Genomic DNA, 27,720 nt, shown 5'->3' with positions numbered 1-27,720 from the left:
TCTTTCTATGGAAAGTCGTCTAATAGGAGTTCGTCTCAGAAACGTATTAAATACTTACATTCCCTTATAGGCACTTCTTATTCATGTAAATTGTACAACCCATACAAAAAATTGGTTGTCTGTAAAGTCGGTTTACTGACGATAGTTGAACGTGACAACGTCCGATTGTTCTTCTTTGTCGCTCGTTCCGCGCTCTCGCTTGCACTTCAAGCCTTACATGGAACGCCTCAGAGCGAGGTAACGCCGCATGAGTCATGTTTTTTCGTGCGTACAACCGGCTCTTTCGAATTATAAGACGTTGTCACGTCAAAAATATATAATATACCGAATGTATAATTGATTCGTAATATGGCCAAATGGCGCTATAATGACATATTGTGTCAGTAATGTAATTAGTAATAGAATTAACATAAAAACTTGATAAACAGCAAGTTAACGCATAATTTAATGTTGGATGAGCATGTCCTTTGTTTCAGCTACAGCAGAGACGAACTAAATCAAAGTACTGTCGCGTACACAATGCACCCGGACATTATTTTAGTTCTTGCACGTTCTAGGGACTTAGGTAATGGGCTTTTATACAAGCACTTGTCAACTTTATTAACTTATGGTGGGGACAATATGTGTACTAAAGTTTTTTCTTTGATATGTTGTTAAATTATGTTTGTTTTTCTTGGGTTATATTATCGTCCTTTCTGTAATATTTGGTCAGATAAAAGAGAGACGACTCTACATTTCTCATAATGATCGATAACTATCATGAAAATTCTAACATACACAAGTAATTACATAATATACATATTCTGTTGGAGACAAATTTGATATTTTTAACTAATTCATTCAGTGACAATACTTATCTTACCAATTTAATTTCTTAATAGGCCCTGTTTCGACCCGGTACATATAGAATAGCCTTTGTTACTCCTTAAGGTACGTGTCAGTGAAAAAATTTTCATAATCTACTGGAAATTAACTTCTACATACAAATTAAGAAATACTAATATTACCAAACCGCTTCTCCACGCAACTATACAAGGTGCGTCGCCCACCAGCGCCCACTGTCCCATTGTACGAAGCAACCGCATTATACTAAACATCATTTGTTCTACAGCAGTGGAACACCTCATTGCTTATGGTCTCCTGGTATTGTTCCGCTCATAATACACCGTTATCTACTTACTCTTTTATTTAGTTGGTATAATTATGTGGACTTTATGTATTATATACGGGAAATGATTTAATACGATAAATAGAATAAATTAACATTATTCTTTATTACATTAATGTTTACAAATGAATAGAATTGAATAGATATTTCACTATCATGGCGGAAGCTCTCACGCGTACTGAAATCCAAAATTTTGTAGGTAATTGAATTTAATGTATCTAGCATTGCATTGCATTTTTATGTATTTAAGTAGGTAAGTACTTATAAATGTTTTGCTCTTAGAGTAGGTATACATAAATCGAATAAGGAATGATCGTATTATGTATCATATACCTACTAGTAGAGTGCCGTAAGGCATAAAAATGGTCAAACCTCGGAACCCAGGGCCAGTCAATGAATCTGTATATCAAGTATGAGACTGCATTATTAAAACTAGGGATGTAACGATACATGATTTTGCCGATACGATACCGATACCGATATTTGTAGTAATGTATCGGCGATACCGATACCGATACCGATATCGATGGCTTGGTAGAAAAATAAATAGTGAATTATGCATAAAAAGTTACCAACATTTAACAGAGACAACTGTTAATCGTATTCCTTGAAATAAAAATGCCAAATCAAAAAACAACAAAACCATTTATTTTAGTATTATTATTTTACGAAGTCAGTTAAACTTTAAGTTATACACATACAATCAGTACCTAATAAAAGTTTACTATTGGTAGAGTTTTTTCAGAAAACAAAGTGCGCACGCGCGGGCGGCCTCCCGCATCGTTCATTGGGCGCGGGTTTTTTAATTATTTGATATCAAAAAAATTGGTTGTTTGTAAAGTAGGTTTACGATCGAGATGTTTACGTGATAACATAATGCAGTGGCAGCGCTCGAGATGAAACGGGAGATCGGTCCGTCTCTCTCTTGTTATACCTGCGATCGCGCTCGTGAGGTTTTGGTGTGACACAAGTTTATGAACATGTCACCCGACTAAAACGATTTTAAAAACGTTATCACGTTAAAAATTAAAAAATTCTAAATTATTTATTTCTTTCCTTTACATAAACAAATTTGTGATTGGAACACTCCTAGTAAGCAAATAAAATGCTTTTGTCAGGAGGTTCCGCTCTTCCTTAACACTATTACAGAAACAGAAATAAAACAATATGAATGAATATAATGCAAAAACATAAAAGAAAAGAAAGAATTTAATAAAAAAATATCGGTATCGGTTGATTTATTATCGGCGATACCGATATATCGGCTTGCCGATATATCGGCCTATATATCGGTATCGGTATCGGTATCGTTACATCCCTAATTAAAACCTCAAATAAAAAAGTTAAAAAAAAAAAATTGACCGATCTCGATTTACAACAATTTTTAACAACAATTTACTGAAAAATGAGAGGCGGAAGGGGGAAAAAGTGTTTATAGTGTAAAATTTAATTTTATTTGTAATAAATTATATGTGCAGAGTAACTTCAATGTTAATTTATTAGATTATCGTAAAAAATAAGTTACAAAAAAAATTTATCATTAACTATACACATTGTTACATCATTGTACATTATTGTCGTCGTCGTCGATCTCGTTGATATAGATTGTAGGTGAAGGATTAGTGCAGCTGTCACCATTGCATTCTAAGCAAGCTGCAGTGCAGTTTAATCCACTTTTCCTGCACCCACAAGATGCTCCACATCCTGTTTTGCATGAGCTTGGTGCTTCTTTTTCACAAAAGAAGCACCTAGTTTTCCAATCAAAATCAATTGAAGTAGCTGTTCGAAGCTTTTTTTTAGGTGGAGAGCATGCAGATGTGGTGTTCTTTTTTTTTAATTAAGAATTAATGCATCCTTTATTAATATATTTTTGTCTGCATACCGAATGCACGTAGACAAAGTCGCGAGTATTTATATACTGAGAAAGTCCATCCCCTCTTTCCGCGGATAGAGCTTTTAATGATGATATGCCTCTAGTGACTTTTATAATATCTCCTAGTTCAGAGCTTAATTCAGAACTAGATCCGATTTTATCACAAATGAGGCAATCATTGCTTGTACATCAATACTAGATGGTTCACCCATTGCGACACGTGGCTGCAACAACAAATATTAGTAATATTAATAACTAACTTTTACATAATTAATGATTTATATTATTAAATTCTACTATTATATTCTAACTTTTAACATCGATTTATTACAAAATATTTATAACTGTTTTCAAAAGCATGTAATATAAATGAAAAACAAATACTTACAATTTATGCCACTATTTTCAATATATTTTTTAAAACTCAGTAATTTTCAGTAATTAACTTTTATCACACTCACTGCACAATAATATAAACATTAATTTTTAATAAACAAAAATCTGAAATAAATATTTTTCGGAACGAAAACAACAGCTACGTATTAAGTCTAGCAAGTTACAACGTGCAAAGACAACGTTATGGACAACGTGTACTATCCTGTGAGGGCCCGACTAAGACCTCATTCGCACGAGAGTTAAAAAAGCGTTGCGTTAAAACCCGGCGTTGGCGCTTTTTAAACGTTCTCTCTGTGGTTGTTCATACTAACGCTTTAAAATCACTCATGTCTCGTCTCTGGCTTCAGTAAGACGTGGAAATGGTTTCTGCTAAAATAATTACGTAATGTCAGTTGCGTAATATCTTTATGATATTTATATTATTATATTTGCTTAGAATTCCTCGGAAAGTTTGTTCTTAATAAACTACTTGTAGGTACCTACTTAGGTATTTGTTCAAACTCGTCATCGATAAACATGTTACTTAAAGGAATATGATAAAAAAACCTACTGTTTTAATTTTTATATGTTAGGTAGGTATATTTGAAAGAAAGAAAGATTGGCACTAGCGATTTGTGTTATTAAAAGACGAAAAAGGAAACAAAAGGCATTCTGGGTACATCCTCTGAATGAACAGAGATACTTAAAAGGGCAGTTTGTGACACTGTACGAAGAGTTAAGGCAATACCCCGGAATTTTTTTAATTATTTTCAAATGTCTATAACGATTTTGAATACAGGAACGGACGAGACTCCACATCTATAATTAATAGTTCGGGATCAACAATCCACGACATCGTATCGATTTTCTGATGATTATAAGCACAACAAACACGTGCTACCGCTGAGCGAGCGTGCGGCATACTGAACGCAGCGCCGGCGCTTTTTAGCGCTCGTCTGAATAATAGTAAGAAGTTTCCTATGGTCTATTTTATTTAACGCCCAACGCCGAGCGTTGAAAATAGAACACTGCGCGATAAAAAAGCGTCGCGCTTTAAAAGCGCTGACGTGTGAACATATACTTGGGAATGCATTTGTTCTATTTGGACGCTTTTTTAACGGACGTTAAAAAAGCTCTCGTGTGAATGAGGTCTTAATGATCTAAGCCCGCCATGAACAATACCGAACAGCTGCTGTTATCCCCTCTATTCTCCAACCCGACCTTCATCGGTATATCTGCAGTCCCTAAAGATCCAAGATCAAGTTTTCAAGTTTGTAATAGTTGTTCTTTTTAAAATATGACTTTTGACTAATATAAATCAATGAAAACTCCAAAAAATTAATAATTGTTTATAATATTTTAAAAAAAATTGAGAGCGCGAAAAAAATTTTTTTTAACATTTTTCTATATACTATTAAAAACATATTTTCAAGGTTTATATTAAGATTCATTGACTGGCCCTGGATTCCGAGGTATAAACCTTACGGCGCTCCACTACTACATATAATTGTATGAAAGAGTCCTACATATTATATTCATAGTGAACAGTACAAACCTTTGGATTCATTAAATGAATCGTGGGATGTTGCGATTGTGTTTCGAATAATGAGTCTTATATTAAATCCTACAATCATTGCTTCTTTTTATAATACAACATTTCGTTATTGATTTTCAGCATAAAGAAGTTTGTATTCATATCAAGATAATTCAATAATTATTTCTGTATTATGTGTTTAATAATAAATAATATGAAGTCATGCAGTTCTACCTAAAAGTACCATTAATATAAGGGTCAAGGAACCTATTAAACAGACCATAAAATAAGTGCATGTATGAATCTTAGGTATGAATTTATACATTTTATTCATAACTTGAAGTAACAAAGCTCGGCGAATATCTCGTGAATATCTCCTCCCAGCATTGTTACGATGGTCAAAATATTCGTCGAAATATTTATAGAGAAATAGAGAGAAATGTTAATACTTTTTCAATTTGCATAAATATGAGTTATGTAAATAAAACGTGTTTTTTAACCTGTCGGTCTAGACTTGCGATAAAATGGCGCCATTTAACCGCGCCTTATCTTATGTCAACTGAGGTTTATTTGCACTTATTTATGAAAATATTAATTAACATTAGCAGTCGTTTAAATTATCTTAACGTTTTAATATACCCACAGTATTGCGTTCAATTAAATTATTGTATAAATAAGTCATCTTGTAGATACTATTTTAAATGCAGGGTCAAAGCTATTTATTTAGATTAGTTAATCTGTGACACGATACGTATTACATATTAATTATTAAGTATTATAGTATCTACTAAAAGTACTAATGTCTAACACTAATAGAATCTGTGTTTTCTCTCAGACAGTACTTTGTTGACATGATAAATAAGATGTTTTATTTGTTTAATTCCTCGATTTTTACGTCTTTATTAAAATTTTGTAATTCTTTGTCCTTGTTTTCTTATTCTCTTTTCTTCGATTAAGATGTAGCTGACTCAAGTAGGCCACGAATTTGATTTCCCTTTGGACCAAATATTAAAAAATGGCCGCTACAGAACGTTGTCAGTTTTCGCCTCTGTTCTTTAAATCTGACTGACTCTTTGCTTTATTTTTATTGATTTTACTACCTACCTATTAATTATTTATTGTTTTATCTTATATACATAGAGAATAGATATTATGATAACGTTGAAATAACACTCATTGTTCACTACGCACAACGGCCCAATGAACAAGTTTTCGAGATGCGTTATTGGCGCGTAAATAACCCTTGTCTATGGAATATGACAGATGATACGCTGGCCATAAACAATAGAGGCGATAGGACAGATAACGCGCTGATTTATTGTGCCCACGCAAGACTAAATCAATTACTGAACGATGACCGATATTCGGGGATCATTAATAATGAATATACTTAAACACAATTATTTATACTGTCGCTGTGAAGATGTATGTGGCCCTATTTTCCTTCTCTGTGAAGATTTTACGATTTTATGAATATCAACATCTTTAAAATCATTATTGACCATAACGAGTGCGTTGTTAGGTGGTGGTTGTTATATTATGTACCGAAGAGCTGCCGTGGTGTTCAATCATAAAAATAATAGTAAAAAACCTCATCAACTAGATTTTTACGAGATAAAACAACTCATCATTGACAACGATTCTCATTTCCGTTCAATTAAATTGGAAAACAAACTAATAATTGACGCTTTAAAGGTGCGTATAAATTAAGCGCGGCAGCCGCGCGAGCCAATGTTCGACCAGAGTTGACGTTCATTTGCTGCGCGAGCCAATATGTAGATATATTTTAAGTTGAACGTAGTTGCCGCGCGCGGCAGGCGATCCATCACGAACATCTCTTCTGTAGGACGCCAAAAGTATAGTCATTTTCTTTTTCAAGTCAGGAATAGGTATATCCATTTTCTTACTGATTTCTACCCACGCATCATACCTCAGCGATTTATTGTGGTATTGTGGTATTGGGAGGATTTGCTGTTCCACAAAAATTCATTAGCGCCATACAATTGTATTAGTAAACGGCACTTTTCGTTGTCCATTTTTACGTATACGCCGCGCGAGCCGAATCACCAAAACTACAAACCGTCCACACGGCGTACAGTTTACTGTAGCTTTCGCCCAATGTCGCTCCCTTTATTTTTATCAAGGGGAGTGCGATCGAAAATGAATTCTATCTGATCGACCCTCCAGATACCAATGTAGAGAGCCTCCGCAAACTTAAATCGATTTTCATTCGTGATTACGGTTCCTAATCTCGAGTTTAACAGAATTTTTACATTTACCGAGCACTCTTCACTGGATTTCAAACAGAATTTTCTCAAAGTAATGCAATGTACACACTAATTTCCGTCGCAAAGAATTCTTCTATTCGCGTAAATTAAATTCGGATATGGTTGAGAGGAATTTGATAAAACGTTCCGTTTGGATAATTTGGAAACGTTTCCCTAATTTAGAATCGGAGATTGAAGTTGCACGTAGGAATAGGAAGGCACGCACTTCACACAATATTGGAACACGGTAGCGATCTCATAGCGCCATCTAGTGGCGTCGAAAAGCCGTACACACTCCCGCCCCGCGCTCGCCGCTCCCTTCATTCACTTGTCTCATTCGACGAATCAGTCCCTCTCCGCGAGTCGCGGCATTCGAACGTGTTCAGTGTTGGATTTACCATTGTTTCTGTGTATTGTTTGAAACATACGCTCAGCTGATCAGTGACATAACTATACGCTTCTATACAGCGTTACCTGTAGAGAAAATAAAAAACACAAGAGTGCGTTCGCGTGTTCGATCTCCAGGAACTAAAAAGGAGTCATCTGTAAATATAAGCGTCGCGGAGGACCAACCAAACGCGTGTGACTGATCGATACTTTTAAATGATAACATGGTTTCAATTAGGTGTTTTAGAAGACGGTGAGATAGTGTGACTGTGGAATTGTGTTGTGTCGTGAATTTAATTCAGAGTTCGCTTAAAGAGGTGAGTTATCGTATTGATTTGACGTATTTACGTGCGGCTTGATAAGGCGCTAGGATTTGTTTTGAGGCGATAAGTGGTAGCGTGCGATAGCCAGGTACAAAACATTGCATTTAATAAGTTCTATTTTATGTGAACATTTAGTTGATATCATCATTATACTTATTTGCTGCTAAAGTTTATGTAAAAACTTTTTCAAATGTTTAACATATTACATAGGTAGGTAGGTATGTACAATTCAATCGAATTTATAATTAAGTTTATGTACATATTACATCAATAGCCCGAAGGTAAATAAACCTTTATAATTCAATTATAATATATTATCATCTATAATCCTTGCAAAGCGCTACAATTTCGAAAAAGGAATAAAATTTAAATGTGTGAACATAAACATTACAACTGGCCAGGATTGCAAAAGTCAACGTAAGAAAAAGTATAAAATAGTTTATGGTCGAAACAACCGGATACTCGTTGCAGCAAAGAAATAAACGTAAGCTGGAGTGCGTTGCACTCGGCACCTGAAGCTAACCTAGCTATAGCTTAGCTGATGCACTTTCTCATTTGCAAGTCGAAAATAACTAACGAGCGTCCGAATGACTCACGTCTTTATTTACGACTCTTCTTCGGTGCTATACCGTCATACGACAATGCCTACGCTTGTATGAAAAAATAATATTCGATGTCTTGAAGATTACCAATGTGCTATGATGGAAAGAAAACAGTATTTACCTACCCTCGTTCCTAGATTATAAAAGAAAGATTAAAACGAGAAGAAAATGCATTGTTTAGTTTATTTTTAATTATAAATTAATGTGTGTAGGTATTATTGTACTTAATTGTTACATTAATGTTTAATCACATTTCAATTTGATAATAGGTATAAACTTGTAGGTACCTACAAGTTTATAGTACATGGTGTCTTGTGCTTAGATCTGTACAATACGTGTAATATTTTCCATCTTAACTTTACAATAAAATGTGAGATAGATTTTAACGAACGTCTGGAAATCTCATTGCATCCATGATCCAGACATCTTTTAAAATGTAATAAAAGCAGAATTTCCGTAGGAACCCTCTCGGGACACGGTGTACGAACAGACATACCTACGTATTTCAGATTTCATTTTTATCGACGGCTATTCTGTCTCCGACGGGAATATGCTGTCCCAGACCAATGACTAGACATGAAGACAATCGTATTATATTTGAAACTAAGCACTCCTGCTGAGTTCAGCCAGTAGGTATATACCTAATCACAATAAAATATGGGAAACAAAAAATAATAATGTAGCTTTCTGCTGGTGAAAGATTTTTTCAAATCGGTCGAATAGTTTCGGAGCATTTTATTTGAAACATACACACACTCAAATCTTCCATTTGTAGACTGTAGTATACCAATGTAGTCTGCAGATACCTACCTAATAGGTAGGTACCTACTAAATAGATTGTTTTTTCTCGACATTAATAAAATTAAAAAAAAATGCAAATTATTATCAATTATGCTTTTTAAATATTATCATATCTCACGCCCGAGTGTAGTTATTTCATAAAAATTCAAATTATTCAGTATAAATTAACATGATCATTATTTTTTAAACAATTTTAAATACCTATTTAATTAATCTTTATTCATAAAAAAAGACACAACAATTTAAAGTAATTTATTAAATAGGCATCTTACAATTAAACCAAAATATAGTACCGTAACAGATATACCTACATAGAAATAACAATAAAACGAAAATACTTAGCAGTAGCTTAAATCTAGACCACTCGAAATAGACATTGCATTTACCAAGCAAATATGTTATAATAATTCGGTTTTTTATCACAAATAAATGGCCGTCTGCGAGCGTTGAAAGCTTGCATTCATAGCGGTTGTAATTTATTATTATTGTCTGTATGTCCGTGTGTTTAGCGCGAGATTGTTCGAGTGTCAAGCGCGTTAATTATGGGGTCGTTCACTATACTTAAGTATTTACGCCCACCATTTTTTTATTTTTATTTCTGAACGATATTTGTTTGTGCGTAAGCGTGGTGAATAATTTTACGGTACGCGCGTTAGTTTGGAATTAATTTGGAAGACTTGTCTAAAAAAACGTAAGCACACATTGTTAAATATGTAATTACTTAGGTTATAGATAGTCAAGTAAAAAAATCGCACGTATTTTTCTTAGACGGAAATATCTGGACTGAATTCAAAATCATTCCTCAGTATCTTACAATTTTTATTATGGTAAATAAAACATCATACTTAATTAAAAAATATGAAATTATAATAACTGGTGTGTATTCGTAATACAAATTGCAATAAACACTAAACTCATAAATAACAAGTTTCATTGCGATGCGCTAATGCAAGTGGACGAGAGAGGCTGGTAGTCAATTAGTTTATCACAAAATCACATCTGTCTAGCCACTCGAAAATACACTTGAAAAAGTGTACAAAAATCCACAAAAACTGGCGTTTTATTTTCTTGACAGCACTTCTCAATACTTGGAAACCGGTGGAAAGTTGAAAAGTGCTCGGAAAGTTGAATGGATTTATTTTATTATTGGAGCCCGGGCTGTGAGCCTTGTCTAGAGACAAATAATGTTGTAAATGCTTCCATTAGTGGCGGTAATTCAAATCTCTTTTTAAAAAATTCCATTCCAAGTTTGAATTTCGAAACCATAGATATATATAGTTTTGTTTTTGATTGCCGTGAACGTGAAGTGACAGCGACCGGCGCGAGCGTTACAATAAAATGCGAAATGGCATAGAATAAAAATGTAATAACATTTTAATTTGAATTACAACGTTAAAAACTATAACGTCGACCAATCCATCACCTTAGATTTATTTCTCCAAGCTAAACATTCAATATATAAGATTAAAATATCTTACAGTATTTTATGCGTAAACTAAACACGTCTTGTTGGCAAATATATCGCAATAACGATAAAAACAGAGAAGCTTTTTACTGTTTAACAGTCGCGTAAATCTAATACAGTAGCACTTTACAAGAAATATATTGAACAATGTCTGTATATTGCGAGCTAGACAAATAAAAATAAATATAACATAATCTAACATTGTACTGGAAATAAAAATACATCGTGGTTCGTGGGTGGGTTTTATAATGTCCTTCGTCTTATTCTTTATTTATTTTAGGTTTTTATTGTATGGTTGATGATTAATAAAGAACGGATTATATTATGTTGTTAGAAGTTAAAGAACAATTCTTCGTATAAGTCGTGGGCGTATATGAAAAGATTACTACAATAATATTTATTAAAACTTTTCCAATAAATAGGTAATATAGGTAGTTAGTTAGGTATCATATTTTTATCGCAATGATGAATAATTATAAAAGAAACTTAAAAGTAAAAATGCGATCCTGCGTCATCCTAATGGATGCTGTGAAACTGAAAAATCGCTTTTTCCTCATTGTGATATTTTGACACAAGCTCTGAGGCTGAATCCATTCGTTTCAAGAGGAGTGAAATCTCTATTTTACGTTAAATGGAATGGTACTTATTTTAAAGTAAAAATTGTAAAATCATTAACTATCATTTATCAAAATAGCATTGTCCACACTTATTGTCCATTATTAATATGTATTTGTTTTTTACTGTAATAGTTTCGAATCTTTATATATACACAATATTTATTTCTACCATATATTACACACATACATATAAAATCCGCATAACACAATAGGTTTAACCTATAAACACACTGTATATCACACAATACTTTGATCCAAGAATAACTAGCACAAACTAACATTACATAGATAACACTAGAATTTAAAATGTAACCTAACATCTAATTGCAGGTACGCATTAGTAATTAGCGCCTACAGTTCACTGACCGGCCAAACATCGGTGGGCCATTCACGCCCCGAACAAAGATATGTTTGTTGGATTTATGGCTGTTCACTAATTTGTAAACGCATTTTAATGTCGGATTATTCGTGTATCATTTACATTAGGATTATGCTGAGAACACATAGGCTAATTTTGCAAGTGCAGTAAGCAGTTGTAATTGTTGTGTTGTATAATATGTTGTATTATTATTGCGTTTTAGTTTAGATTTAGTTGTGGTACAATATAATCTAATCAATGTAATGTATTTTACGTAAATAAGAAGTCGTCAAAATCTCAAGATGAACTAGGAGAATATCATTAATTTTATAATATGCTACTTTCTTCTTTAATTTCAAGTTATTTGACCTAAGAAAAAACAAAACTCTGCAAAAATAAACATTGATAAAACAAACGCAAATTCGAATCAGAAGCCGTGTGTACGCAGCATTACAAGGAGTAAATAAATTAGGATTTGTGGACAGACAAATTTATTCACATTGTTTTTACATGTTGAGGAGACGTACCGTGAATTATTTTCGCTCGACATTTAAAGTATCGCTCAAACCGAACCCGTTTTACAAAAAATATGAACCTTTGTACGTCTTTCGAGCTTTTCTCGGAAACGGCTTGCGGTATTGAGACAAATTTTTATTTCTTTCCAGTACAGAGTTTAAGGAAGCGCTGTATAAATGGAGATATGTCTTTACTTTGTAACGCTGCCTTTTAGTTCGCGAAAAGCTTTTTGCGTGTGTTATTGACTTGGTAATGAGACGTCATTTACTGAACACCCTATTTAGTAAAGTCATATTTAAAACTATGTTTTTCTGATGACTGTCCTTTTGAACGATGGGTCGTTGGATGGATCCAACAATACCAAAATTCATTTCCATATGTTCTGCCTATCTGCATCAAAACATGACAGACATAGCAGCATTTATGATATTAAGATAATAGATACTCTTAAAACTACCGTTAAAACATCAGAGTAACATTCCCTAAACCTGTTTGAAGGTAGTTGTCACTTTGGATACTTTTAAAGGCCAACGTAATTACTCCATTGACTGCAGGCAGGCCCTCAGGGGTCCCTTTGTGCAGGCTTTGTGCCTTTGACGGTAAGAAAGCTGAAGGAATTTGTGTAACCTCCCGTAGTGGAAATATGTATCCTACTTGGTTAAGGAGTTAGTGGCCTAATTGTCACGCACTTAGCCAGTAGACATAATATGAGATTTTTACTAAATTCATTTGTGGTTTCTGTATTATTCTTCAACCATGTTGGAAAAAATTATAAAAAAAAAAAAAAAATATGGGCGTGGAGTCTAAAAGTGTTACTACTAGAGCTTCTTACATGAACCTTTCCACTGATACCTTATTGTGAAATTTAATGATTCGAAAGTACTTTTAAAGAAACATAGCTGTGTGTTATTATTTGATGTTGTTTTGAATTCACATTTATTGTCTCAACTAGATGAATTAAAATAAAAGTAGGTATATAAATGTTTATGTTAAGAATCAATACTTCAGTATGTACTTTGATTCCTGTAGAAGTTACGATTTTGTTTGCACCACAAAAACATCACACCTCATACAAGTTCAAAAGCGACTCGGAGAAGTCTTTTCGGCGGAACTTTTAAAAATATAATTTGAACTATGAAGCGTTTATATTTTTTTCCGGTAATCGGATTCTTGCACTGGCATGACAATTAAAATATTAGATTAGGGGAGAGGGGGGCACATTTGAACACTTTTTAAATAAAAATTTTTTTGTCCCGTATGGTATGACCAATCAAGATTTATTTTATTTTAATATAAGATATGGGGCTTATACTACATAAAAAAATTATATTTAGTTATTTTGACTTGCTATAGTTACACAGTATCAATTTTTAAAAAACTCGATTTTGTTCAAATGTGCCCCGCGAATGGGGCACATTTGAAACCCCTAGGGGCAGTTTTGAAAAACTGGAATAAAATGGAAACCATGTAACTTAGAACATAATCAACAATATATTTATGTTATTTGTAGCTAATATTATGATAGTATACTGTCATTTATGTCTTACAATAACTATTAATTAAATAAACTTATATAAAACTCTTAACAGCCTGGGGCAGTCTTGAACAAAGAACACGTTATTTTAACCGAGATCAAATTGGACATTGCGAAACAATATTAAACATAATATTCATAAGTAACTTAGCAAATATGACATTTTAAAGACACATAAACAATCATGACAACTAAATGACCACAAAATATAATTATTAAAAATGCAAACCACATCAATACTTTGATAGTTAATACTACCAAAATATTGGACTTTGAAATAAATTTAAATATAAATATGAGATAGGTTAAAGTACCTAACCCATCTTAAATTTACTGAAGTCAAAATTAAAAGTTAATAAAGCAGCTGTTCGTGAAGTTCCTGCAGTAGGGCATGGCTTCGGAAGTTTCTTTACAACATCCGTGATAGGCACAAAAGATTGATCTTCTTTTTCAGGGAAAAAGAATTTATAACAGAACTTCTTTTTCATGAAAGAAACTAAAAACATATTTCCATCTTTTCTTTTTATAATAGCCACGAAATACTTTTCTACATTACTCTTGGTAGAGTGACATTTGACTAATACATAATCACTTTCATTTATATTTTCTTCTCTCAACGATTGCATTGATTTATTTTCGTGAACCAGATCATTATCAGACTCAGGATCGCTTCCACGATCACTTGCATCCATATCAGAATCGTCATGCAAAGATATATTTCCATCTGATTCTGAGTCTGATTGATCACACCGCAATGATTTATACTTTTGAGATTTTTTCGAAGTGTTTTTAGGCGTAGATTTTCCTCGTTTTCCTAAATTAAAAGTTACAGGCTTGCGTTTCATGCGTTCCTGATAAGCAGCTTCTATTGCGCATTTTTCTGGAGTGTCAGTTAAAATACGTGTGGAACCTTTCTTTCTTCCTTTTCTTCCAGTACGAGGAGCTGCTTTAGGAAACGGTCTTATTGCTTCAGGAGTAAGTATTGCTTTTTCACATTGGGCAAGCTGCGATGAAGTGGTTATCGGTTTCTCAGGTTCCTCAAAATTAGCAACAATGGCATCATTTTTCATTGCAGACGGTGAAGAAGCAAGAACTGGAGCTTTATCATTAGTCTTAGTGGTCGATATTACATTATGTTGATCCATTTCTACATCTTCAGCATCAGTGGCGTCGCTGTCGATTGTGGATGCTGCAGGAGCAATAATTTGAGGTTCATCTACAGCCTGAAGTTCTATTATTGCGTGTTCATCCACGTCCATATGTTCAGCATGAGCGGCATTATCATTGGCAGTATGTGGCATACAGTCACTAACCTGACATAACACCTCATCGTGTTGATTACTTTCGACATTTTCAGCAGCTACAATCAAAGGTCTTTCTTGCGCAGGATCAGTCCGATTGGTTACTTCTGCACATTCAAAGTCGTCATCTGTAAATTTGTTTCTTGAAAACGGATATATTCCTGGCGCAGAGAATCCTGACGTTATGTTATTGATAGTATGAGAAGCATTATATGCAGGAGTAATAATACCTGGGAGATCATGAATGGTAATTGTTTTACCCGGATGGTTAAGTAACCAATCATTTTGAGCAACTGCAATCTTCGCCTTAAAAGAACTGTTTACTGCAACATCGAGAGGTTGCAGTTTGTGTGTGCAATGAGGAGGAAAAGTCAACAATGTAATTCCATTTTCTCTTGCAAAATTTATAGCATCCAGAGTGCAATGGCTTTCATGATTGTCAAGGAGGATAAGAATTTTATCTTCCTTGGTGCATCTAGTAATTTTTTTAATGTGTTGCAGAACTTTCACAAACAAAGGCCCCGTCATCCAGCCACTTTTAGGACTGTTTGGGAACCCCACGCATCCCCTTGGACCTGCTGAATACATTGATTCATGAACTTTAGCTCTTGGAAAAATAAAAACTGGAGGAATGGTATTCCCAAGAGCATTTACAATACCACACATAGTGATCAATTGCCCTCTTTCTGCTGAAACACTTTGGCCCACTTGCTTTTGGCCTGTTCTAGCGATGACATTGGGTGCTTGCACAACTGTCATTATATTTGTTTCATCTAAATTATAGATACGATCTGGAGAATAATTGTCTCGCTGCAGCACCTTTTCATAATTATTAAAAAACATAGTAACATTATGTTTATTAAAGCTCGTTGAGCGAGAAAGACTCGTGTTTTCAGGTTTTCGCAAAGATAATTTGGAGTGCCGTTTCATAAAACTTTTCATCCACTCGATCCCCGCCAACTTGTTATTTAACCATTTTTCAGGGCACTTTCCTAAAGCTCTTGCATATTCATAAGCCAACTCTCGGCCCTGTAAATATGTTAAACCATAGTTCATACTGGACATTTTCAAAAAGTAACCTTCCAGCATACGCTCCTCATCATTGGTAAAAATTTGATGCGTGGTGTGTTTGCTGCTATAGTTTTCATTTTTTGGCGTTATGTTTTTCTTAAATTTTTTAACTCTATAAAATAAAGTTGACGGTTTTATGTTAAATATCGTAGCAGCGGTCCTCAACTTCATGCCATCATTGACAACATATGAAACAGCTCGTTGGGCATCTTCTTCGATCACATCACTTTCTTTTTTCTTTTTATAATTTCTTACCATTATGGCTGTAAAGTAAAGACAGTAAAAAATGTAATTACTTACTTAGTAAAAGGGTCAGCTTTACATGTATATGTGTATGGGGCAGTTTTGAACATGTTATTCAAAAGTGCCCCAGTTATTTTGATCAAATCTGCCCCAATACCAACCTTCACAAATAAAAAATTTTGGACGTGAAAGTAACTTGTGTTCAATGATCTCATATTTGTAAATACTTTGTCTGTAATACGTGAAACACTATAAAATAATAACAACTCGAATATAATACTTACGTTTTCAGTAATTTGCATTTAACCAAAAAAATATTTGTTTACTTTCGTCTCCGTCAAAGTAACCGGCAATATTTTCGCAAAATGACACTGACATAGACGTTAGTTGACAACTGACAGATGTGTAGTTCGGTGTTACCAGTATTAAAAAGGTGATGGAGGTCGAAAACAGTAAAGGATGCGTTCATAAATCGAATAATTCAAAACTGCCCCTGTTCTAAACTGCCCCCCTCTCCCCTACATCACGTCTTATGTTTTAGGGTAAGTTTTTGCTTTTCGAGTGAACCCCATATGTGCAGTCGTTAAGTATATTAACGAGGTGCCCGCTGGGCGCGCGTCTCCGTCGTTTATCAAATTATTTATACATGCACGGCATTCGGCCACCCATCGACTGTAAGGCTGGCTTGGTTGTGCGACTAGTCGAATGTCGTGTCGCACGCTAGTTGTCATACATACCTAAAGATTTGTTACAAAATAACATGTATTAGTTATACGTATTCAAAAACCTTTATTATTTTTTATCGTTTTACCGAAAAATTTGGCAAAATTTCAAAAAAGTTTAAATGTCAAATTTACGTTTTTAACTCCAAATGAGCTATACTTTCACTCCTTTAAAACTATTACACCTCATGTCACTCTGTATAATTATAAATTTTTAATGAATACATTATAGACTTTAAAAACGATGCTCGCTCAACAAAACAAACAAAAAACAGTCGCTCGTTGTTACGCAGCCTAAACATTTCTCATTGAATTTAAAAAATGATTCGTTTCGTAAACGGATGGTACTGGGCGTACAATTTATGACTTATTTTAACATATGAAGCTATTTGGGTTTCAATTGGAACGATTTTCGATTCGTCTATTTCGGCTGAATAAATATTATATTGAATATTTTATCCAGTTACCGTTAGTTTTGAATTATTGTGGTTAAATACCGTTACACGCATGTTATTGTCCCGAAATGGACAATTTAAAGTGTTTTGATATGAAGTTATTCAGACAGTTTTACATGTAAAATAGTTATGGTCATCCTTCTTTTATTACTATCAATCCGAATGCATAGAAATTGTTTGATATATAAATGCGTTTTCTCATTTATAATGCCATTTTTAACCGACTACAAAAAAGTGGAGGTTACTCAATACGACCGTACTGTATACTTTTCTTGTAGCATCGACAAATTTCACCAATTTTATCATTAATTTCAACATTAAATCAGATCCGTTGCAACCCATAACAACTAAACTTCTGTTAACACAACAGTTGTATTGATAACATGTAATCAGTCGATCAATCTTCGGAAATAGCCTTGAGTTGTTCGCGAAGATTAATTTATTATAAGTTGACGAATGGTAGGATTATTGGTGACTGCAAGTGATAATGTTTCATTGATTGAATACCCTTATTTGCTGTAGAATGACTGCAACAGTGGGTTGATTAATAGTTGCTCTTTTAAAATTATTTCAGTACCTATTACAATTTAATTTTACAAAATATGTAACTGTATATTATCATTATCATTTAGAAATTAGACTTCTTCTAGACCTTACCACCGATAGTAGGTACTCTACTTAGGCCTTAGGGTTTAATGGATTTATTCATCCTTTGCTTCTCCTAGCTTATTTGACATTTCAAACGCCGACGCCTAAAATTCCTCATAATTAATAGGCCAAAGTTATGGCAAGGTTACATTTATCGAAAGTGTTAGGTGTAGCCAAAAGCAAGGTTTAATCATGATGCTTACAAAATGTTATATGGCATATCAAAAAGCTTATTAACTAGTATCTTCAAAAACAAATATTATAAACACTAGAGATATTTACTGTATAGACTAATGAAGCTTACAGAACCAAAATTTCCCTTCTTCAAGTACACTGTACAGTTGACATTTAATATCATCTGAGGTATTACATCGAAGCATATTACTCCAATATTATGGCATCTAACATGTCTTCTAGGTGGTCTATCTATAACATTACTCCATATTATGTCGTGTTACCATAATTCGATATGGCCGATCGCTACAAACCAGGTCAGCGCATACCTCTCCTTGGCGCCAATTAGATTCAAATATGTGGTGACGTAAGACATTTAAATCAGTTCGTCTATGGCATGCTCTAGTTTGCACTTTATGGTTTATATTGTCTATTCATGCTAATTAGTAGATACTTTGTTATGGTGAGATTGTTTCATTTTATTTTAGAACTCTTCGTAACTATTTAATAAGGGACGTTAAGTTTTTGAATGTATGTAGTGATAAAGTCGGCTTGAAGTCATCATAATTATATCTTTTACATATTCATATTGATATAACCTTCAGTGGAATTCTAAATGTCTTGACCCTAGAGACAACGTAAGTATCATAAAATCGATCATCATTTCATTTGTTTCATTAGTATTTTTGAATTAGGTACATAATTAAAAAAAAAAGTTGAACGACTTACATCAAAGATCTTTTGTTATAAAAATATTAAAAAAGGTATGTACCAAATACAACTCTAAATCTATAATATCATCTTTTTGAACAAACATTCATTTTCTAAAACCCGGTAATCTAAGCATATTTATATTATAGTTTATAGCTTCTTGTTCGAGGAAAATAATCATTTACTTAACGCGATTAATTTTGTTTGCCAGTTTTACTATCGATTGAATTGATTTTACATATTTTCATATTGGTGAGATAATGCAACGATAAAATAAAATGTTGAACAATACAAATAAACGTCTGTTATAAATGTAAGCTAATATTTGTTTTATGTTGATGGCAAATATTTTCCTCGTCGATGGTTTTTCAATTGGTGTTTTTCCTTCTATTCTGTAGATACCTATGCGTTAATGCGATAAGAATCTTAAGTTTTACCTGTGAAGAGTGCTTCGTGTATTATAATTGGTTTTATGATAAATTGCGTTTTAAATAACCAAAGGTAAATAAAACTGAAACCAGTCTTTAACGAACAGTTAAGTTTGTTACTTTTTCATACAAAATCGAATTTGTATAAAATTAGGTACAGAGATAACTTGTGTTAGTATTTGTAATATGCATTATTACCTACATAGGCTATTTTTCCAGGTACTACGCGACGCCGCGGGCTCAAGCAAGTATAGAAACTATATACATAGTTATTATAGTAACACATTTTCCACAGTCGCGCAGACTCAAGAAGTACCCAAAACCCGGTGGCATGCCGATAGCCGTGTTTAATTACAATAGATAGTCGATGATTTATTGATATTGCACATGATAAGAGATAACGCTGACTTGATGATAACAGTACATTTTGAAGGGAATGTTTCCATCTAGATGATTCTATGTTTGGGTTTTTATCGAGGATTTTTATGATGTTTCATGTGAAGTGGTTTGGGGTAATTTATATTTGGTTTTTTATCTGTCTTTATGTTGGTGTGGTTAGATAATTTATATGCAAGTACTAAGGAAATAAATGATATCTATTCTCATGGTTAAATTAGCTAGGTATATAAAATTTGGATTCTTTAAAAAAATCCAAATATTTATAAATTGGATTGATAGAAAAAAAATAAAGTTTCACCTTGTCAATAAAAACTAGCAAAACAATACATTGTAGGATAGTATAAGAATAATCACTCCCACGTGTGACGTGACTAAATCAAAATTTCCCACAATCGATATAAATCAATAAAAACGAGCAATATATTTAATTTGTCGTGTTACTATCACAAATCGGAACGTTCTCAAATAATGAAGGAATCGAAACACGTCGTAAACTTGTAAATCGTTCCATTACACGACTCCGCTTGTAACAGATTGAGTGATAACGCTGATAACGCTTATCAGTTTGCCAAATATTGCGATTTTTACCTCGCTCCGTGGAAAGAAAGACATTCAAGCACGAAAAAGTGTATATTTATTGCAATTTGCACAAACTAAGTATGTATAACAAAAATAATATGCCAAAAAGGCATCGTTTGCACAGGAAGCGGCCTTATTAGAAACAGCTATCTCTACCAGGCAACCTGGAAAACTTCATAAAAATAGAAATTTTTGAAGTGTATGGGATAATGCAAAGAAAAAAAGTAGATATGATTTATTTATTACTTCTTGTTATGTACCATACATAACAAGATTTGAGGACAGAGTCACAGATCAGTAAGTAAATAAAGTTAGTTATGTTTTAAATATGTAAGTGTATGTAATTTGGCCACTGTGTTATTGAACAGAAAAAAGAGATTAATAGAATATTGGAGAATAACTACGGATAGATTTTCTTGGGAAACAGCTAAAAGGGATGAAATAGACGATCCAAATTGTTTTGAAAATGGTTATCGCGATAATATAAAGGAGTGTACGGAAAGAGCTGCAAGCAATGAACTAGTAATAAATAACCTAATAGATATTATTTACTATATATTATATACATTTACTTCTAACCAACGAAGAGTGTTACTTTCACAGTATTATAATACTTTATAAAGGATTTATGTTATAATTAAACTACCAATATATTATATAAGGTAATAGATTTTGTCGCATTCACACGTGAAATTTCACAGGCTTGTTATAAAATTTATGGCGGGTTGTTTGCCCATTAGCATGCCATTAATTATGGAAATGGCTCGTTATATTATTGGTGGTGTTTTGCGAATTTATTGCTAAACAGAGACCGCGGCTTTGCCTACAAATAGAGAGCATTTTACCGTTTAACGTGATTTATTTAGTAGCCTCTGTGGAATGTTTACTCTGTCTTTTGTGTGTTATTTTAATGTCACTATAAAAATGATGTCTCACGAGATTTTGTAGTCGACATTAAAAATCCAACAAAGCATTGAAGTGGTTAACGCTATATCGTAGCACAACAAGGGGTCAGAAGAGGTGAATTACATTAGGAGGGGTGAGGGGACACCCCTTGTGAGAAATTGTAGTCTGCCAAGTAAATGGTTGTGTTTAATGACATTGGAAGTATGAATGCTGGAATTCTGCCACTGTTGGTTGAATGATCTTTTAAATCTTGGATCTGTCTAAAATCGTATACACGAATATCCTACTCTGAATATTATTGTTGATAAATTTGGGATGTTTTTACTAGTTCCTTCTATCCGAAATGTCGATTAAAATGTAGTCTGATATATATATTTTTCCAGTGTTTAATGCAAAAATTATACCTATATCTTAGGTTATATTCAAAATTCCAACAACACAATATAAGATAGAATACTACTGCTTATAATGTAAGTATATAAAGATCTCAACTAAACATGACCTCAGCTTTAAAAATAATAGCACATGAAAAGGACATCGGAAGTGTAATCATTACGCACAAACAGCTCAACTACTGCAATTTATGTTACAAGTAAATAAGCTCCAATTTATCGAACACCATCAGAATAGCGCCCAAGGAATTTTCGACTCTCGCGTCCCTATCAACGTAAATTCGTCTCTACCACTTCAAAATTAGGTGCATAATACGTTGTAAGTGAAAATTTGCCAGCCATCGATTATTTGGACAAACAAGGCCCGTAATAAATCATCCCAAGCCGACTACCTGGCTCGATCGATATGAAAAAAGACCCTATTTTGAAACAAAGGGAGTGACATTTTCGGACGCACGGAATTTTGATGTTAGCTGTTATTATGCGGTAGCGTTTGAGACCTATAATTATATCTTCTATGTAAATAGGGTTATGTACTTAAATTATTTCTAACTGTTATTATTTAATAAATGTTAATTATTACGGTATCCTATTATCACTGGTGACTGGCTAACCCGCGTTTTATTTGAAAATAATTTATTCAACCAAGTTGATTTATGACTCTTTAAATTGAAGTGAAATGTATTCAAAGCATAATACATATTTAGTTTTATTAAAATGCTTAACTATGTCTATATAATATAAATTATAATTTAACTTAAAAGTTTGCTTTATTCCTAAAGAAAACATTGACATGAAGAATCTTATACAATATGCAATCATCAGTTAGTTATACATAAATATGAGAAAGTTAAAAAAATGGCGGAATGCGGGTTTTATCTCGCCTGTACAGATCTCGGGACTCGCGCAAGGGCCTCGGAGCTAAAAATAAAGTGTCTCCCCAAAAGATCACTTATGCTGCTAAGATAATATGGATGATATTTAATATACGTACCACTATAAGACTGTTTTTACCAAATACCTATTTTAAAATTAATGTTGTGTTTCATATTTTTTCTAGGACTAATTATGAAAACTTTTTACCTAATTTAGAGTTATATACTTTATCAAAATAACGAAATTTTCATATTGTATAAATTATAGGTATATACACTTCACATAAGCCACACATAAACAGTAAACACATAACATTTCAACATTACATACTTGTATTCTTTTACAATTGCCATAGTTCATTAAATTCCAAGGGAATTAATATAATTGGTTTAAAATAACCACGTACAACAGATTAAATGCAAAAACCTCTTAACGCCTTATAAGAAGCGAAAATAAACAAAATGGCTATCCATAAATACTATAAATTCTATAATACATAGTTATATTATAGTCACAAATATTCCGCGTCTCATTTTTTGTCCCGGCAGATATTTTAAGACGCACCTGTTCACAGAATAAGATGAAAGATAAAGCCCAGGTATATTTCTATTTTATAAACTCATTGTTTTAAAAATAATTCACTCTGTGACAATTGCAAGTTATAAATATTAAATACGTTGTAAAAATATGCGAATTTCAGCAATAACTGTTTGCGAATAACGCAATTAAATTTTATGTTTTTACAACTTGGAACTTTTGAAAGTACCTATACATTGTTTTGCTGAAAGTGTTTTTGCCAATTTCAAAATATTTTGCCGGCTTGACAAATTGTTTGATTGCTAGGACAAAACAAGTTATTTTTATTGGGAAGTTATAAAACAATATTGTATCGTACCCTCGTTGAGGATTAATTTGTTTAGAAGCAATTTTAAACACTTGTGCCCACCAAAAATGTTGTAAAAGGGATTTTTTTTTATTCTATCTTGTGCACGTATAGATAGTTGAAGCATAAAAAAATTATCATTTATGTATCTCGTTATAATAACTGAAAAGATAAAACAACTCCGTTATTTAATTTATTCTAAAATTAGACACTTATCTTCATTTGACGTTTTGGGGCATCACTAGGTTATCTGATGGTCACATTATCTCGAAATGCATAAATCTTATAATTCTAAATAACTGTAGAGTCGAATGTAACATACTGTTGTAATTATTCAAGCAACAATAAGCATATGAAACAAAGCCGTATTAAAATTAAACAAATAAAAGAAAGCTGGAAGAAAAGACGTCTTGGTTTCTCTGAGATTAATCTTCATTAACGTTCAGGATAAAAGCTTAGTACTTTCTAGATTATGATATAAAACGTGCAGAAAATTTAATTGGTATGTCCATTATAATCTTTTTGTATTATATTCTTTTAACAACGAGGGACTCCGACTTATCAATTAAAATATGAGCTATTGGATTTAGATGATTTATTAAGAGAAATAATTTTAATTAATAGGTCAAGATAATAATCATTGTTATGAATTTCTTATCACATTTAATTGTAATGACATCTTTGTTCTTCGGCGAAATAAAAGCTTAACTTATTTTATAAACTTGTTTTTCTTTGAAAGTAGTAGATTTTTATAAACACATTTAGGTATACATGCGAAATATTGTATTACGAATATAAAGTGAAACTTATTTGCAAAATATATTTTAAACCCTCGTTAAAGTTTAAATTAACCGTGAAATTGTTTACAAAACTATTGACCTGAATTGTTTAAAATATGGCCGCTTCAATCACCTGTTAATAATATCATAATTCATAACAATGATTCAATGCATTAGTTTTGAATGTGTAGTTTATGCTATCATATAGAATTACTAGCGGTCCGCCCCGGCTTCGCCCGTGGTACATATGAAAAATTGATGTTGGCCGATTCTCAGACTTACCCGATATGCACAGAAAATTTCATGAGAATCGGTCCACCCGTTTCGGAGGAGTATGCAGACTAACATTGTGATACGAGAATTTTATATATAAGATAAATTAGAAATCATACACAGGTGAATAAATTCACTTTTAAATAGAGCGATGTACACGGATTTTTTTTTTTTTATTTACGGTCGAAAAATCGAATAAGTAATATGAATAATCAAATCAATCATAGATACATGAAGAAATCATCACCAAAAACTAGACACACATGATGTAACTTAGAAAAAGGTAAAAATTATTTGTTAATGCCATATAATATTATGCTATGCCATGTATGTTAATTTACTATTGATAAAAAATAGCACTAATTTTCGACAAACCATATACAGGAGTACATAATATAGTGTAACTAATAAGTTTAAACATATCGGTAGGTATATCTCCTTTAAAAGCTATCGAAGTCATACATGTTTATAATTATAATGAATAGTAGCCAGTAGGTTAACAAGAGTAGTTGTTTTAGCTATTGAATCGATGTGTATATTACACACTTGACCATCGTGAGTTGCATCACGTATTCATAACGTTAGTTATGATCTCTTTAACGAAGTAATGTTTTTTATACAGTACATATTATGTTTTACACATATGAATAAAAACCCATATCACACCTAAAACAGTTTTAACAAATGCGTAACAAATATAGGTACTACGTACATTCGATGAACATCTCTTTATAATTTGGTTTAAATGGTCGCCGAGTTTCGTTCTTTTAATCGTCTTGTATCTATTACTACAAATTATTTTCCTTTGTTGGTTAGATTGAAGAACTTTTTTCTGCGTTATAAAAAGACTATAAAAGAAATCACAAGTACTGAGGTCTTCAAAAATTGCATTCCGATTCCCAAAAAAAGTGACAAAGAAATAAGCAGTTAAACTTTGGCCGTAAAAAGAACCATTGTCAATTCGTAATAAAAGATTTGTGAGCGACAATTTTTCATGGTTCGTACACAGAGTTTAATTTGAGAAATGGGTAAATAGGTTTTTGTGCTGTTTCGTTTAATTTTCAAATATATGAAGCGAATTCTTTGTGAGTCTCTATGTAGATGGAAATTCGATTGATTGAAGAAGCTTTTTTAAGAAATGGGATTGAGCTTTGAATAATGAAAGGTTGGGTAATGAGAGTAAGTTTTAATGAAGAGGAAAAACGCAACAGTATTATTTTTAATTTAAAAATTTACTTGTTTCAAATAATCCTGAATAATAAATATAAATGAAAATAATGTTATTTTAAATACAGAATTAAAAAAAAATGTAGTTTAGATGGCTCGGCATACTTACTCGTTACATCTGAATTATTTACAACCACCCCACAAATACCTTACTGTGATTAACTTAATACAAAACTACTAAGATCTTGTAAAAGAACTGTTTTATGGTTGGTGTAAATACAAATAAAAATTCAAAGACAATTTTGTATTTAACATCACTTGTGAAGTCAGAAGCTAAGAGGCTCTCCAGTGAACAACAACTCGGCGTTTCTGGGTCAAGTTGCAAACAAAAGTATGATTTTTGGCAAACGTAACGGAACCTTTTCTAGAGCTTTGATTGGATATAAATTATAGCTACATGTATCAATATGTCAATTTATCTTAAAATCGTTTAACACAACTACAAAAATGAAAAAAATAAATTTACAAATGATGCCTCCATTATTATAGTAGACAGTAGTTAGTATTAACAAATGACTTTTTAAAAGTTTAATTATATAATTTTATCTTTCGTCCCTAAATTATAACCTACAATTTCAACTAATTCATATTTATTCTATTAAGGACGCTGTCACAAATCAGCGTTACTCAAATTTAGGTATCTAACGACGTAACTTTGTTCGCGGCAATATCACGCTCACGTAAACATAGCGCATTCCATTTTATAGACCATCTTCATACTTGATATTATTTTTAATTTTTGATATTATGTATTTTTATTGAAATTGATTCCAGAAGATTACTAGGAACTTTAAAAATTCATTTTGTTACTTTTATTAGTAGGTACGATCCTAATAAGTATGTTAGTATATTCAAACAACTTAAATAAAACCGGCCAAGTGCGAGTCGGGCTCGCGCACAAAGGGTTCCGTAGCAGCAAATATAATAAATTACAGTTAAATCAACCTATCTCAAAAACTATAAGAGATACTTTGATCAAACCAAAAATCGTTGAAAGAGTTAATTAGCATGCATCACCCCTATTTTTTTTAGAATTTTATACCCCGTAGTTATAAAAATAGAGGGGGGGGGACATACTTTTTACGACTTTGAGAGCTGATATCTCAAAAACCGTTCACTTTAAGAAAAATGTTTTTTAGAAAACTTTATATCATTTTAAAAGACCTTTCCATTGATACCCCACACGGGTATGTACATCGAAAAAAAAAATTTCATCCCTCAGTTACATGTATGGGGGGCCCCACCCCCAATTCTTTTTTTTACTATTTAGTGTCATATTTTTGTAGCGGTTCATACAACACATATTCCCATCAAATTTCATCACTGTAGTACTTATAGTTTCCGAGTAAATCGGCTGTGACAGACGGACAGACGGACAGACGGACAGACGGACATGACGAAACTATAAGGGTTCCGTTTTTGCCATTTTGGCTACGGAACCCTAAAAAGTGTGACTATTTTACAGCATTATTTCATTGAATAATAATCTATGAATTGTATACAATATCAAAGCTTTTTAAGAAATGTAGAATTATTATCATACATATTATGATGTTACCGGCACTGTATTAAATCCGGCATTGTATACAATTCTTAGTAAATGTATGTTATTCCGAAAAATAGTCGGAATGAAATAAATTATAGGTATTCGTCACATAACACATTACCTAGGATACTCTTAAATCTGAACTTTTCCTACGTAGCAAACACATTTGCAAGTGTGGGTAGTTTTTGGGGTAGCTATTAACCAATATGAGGTCAAAACTAAAATCCAAGATGGCGCCGACGAAAATTTTACATCTTTTCGTCATGGGTGTCATTTTCAAGGTTTTG

At 32.7% G+C, this 27,720-nt stretch overlaps 2 protein-coding genes across 2 annotated transcripts in view; one reads left to right on the top strand and one right to left on the bottom strand.

The window, feature by feature from the left end:
- The first annotated feature begins 7,567 nt into the window (after positions 1–7,567).
- fz2 (frizzled 2) overlaps positions 7,568–27,720 on the top strand; it is a 30,168-nt gene continuing 10,015 nt past the window's right edge. The window contains exon 1 of the mRNA XM_090107707.1: positions 7,568–7,921. The gene's annotated coding sequence lies outside the window, so the exon portion shown is untranslated. The remainder of the gene's footprint in view (positions 7,922–27,720) is intronic.
- LOC149904262 (uncharacterized) lies at positions 14,135–16,950 on the bottom strand. Its single transcript, XM_090108222.1, has one exon. It carries the CDS (start codon positions 16,448–16,450, stop codon positions 14,135–14,137), a length of 2,316 nt encoding a protein of 771 aa, XP_089964348.1. The 5' UTR covers positions 16,451–16,950.

Source organism: Colias eurytheme, chromosome 12 (genome assembly GCF_061535395.1).
Source record: "Colias eurytheme isolate Ceu_HAF_F1 chromosome 12, ilColEury1 Martin Lab GWU primary, whole genome shotgun sequence".
Taxonomy (NCBI): Eukaryota; Metazoa; Arthropoda; class Insecta; order Lepidoptera; family Pieridae; genus Colias; species Colias eurytheme.
Note: the sequence above shows the minus strand (reverse complement) of the source record. Positions and strands in the feature narration are given on the sequence as shown.

Coding starts and splice junctions, on each gene's coding strand:
- LOC149904262 (XM_090108222.1), bottom strand. CDS start 16,450: ATGGTAAGAAATTATAAAAAGAAAAAAGAAAGTGATGTGATCGAAGAA.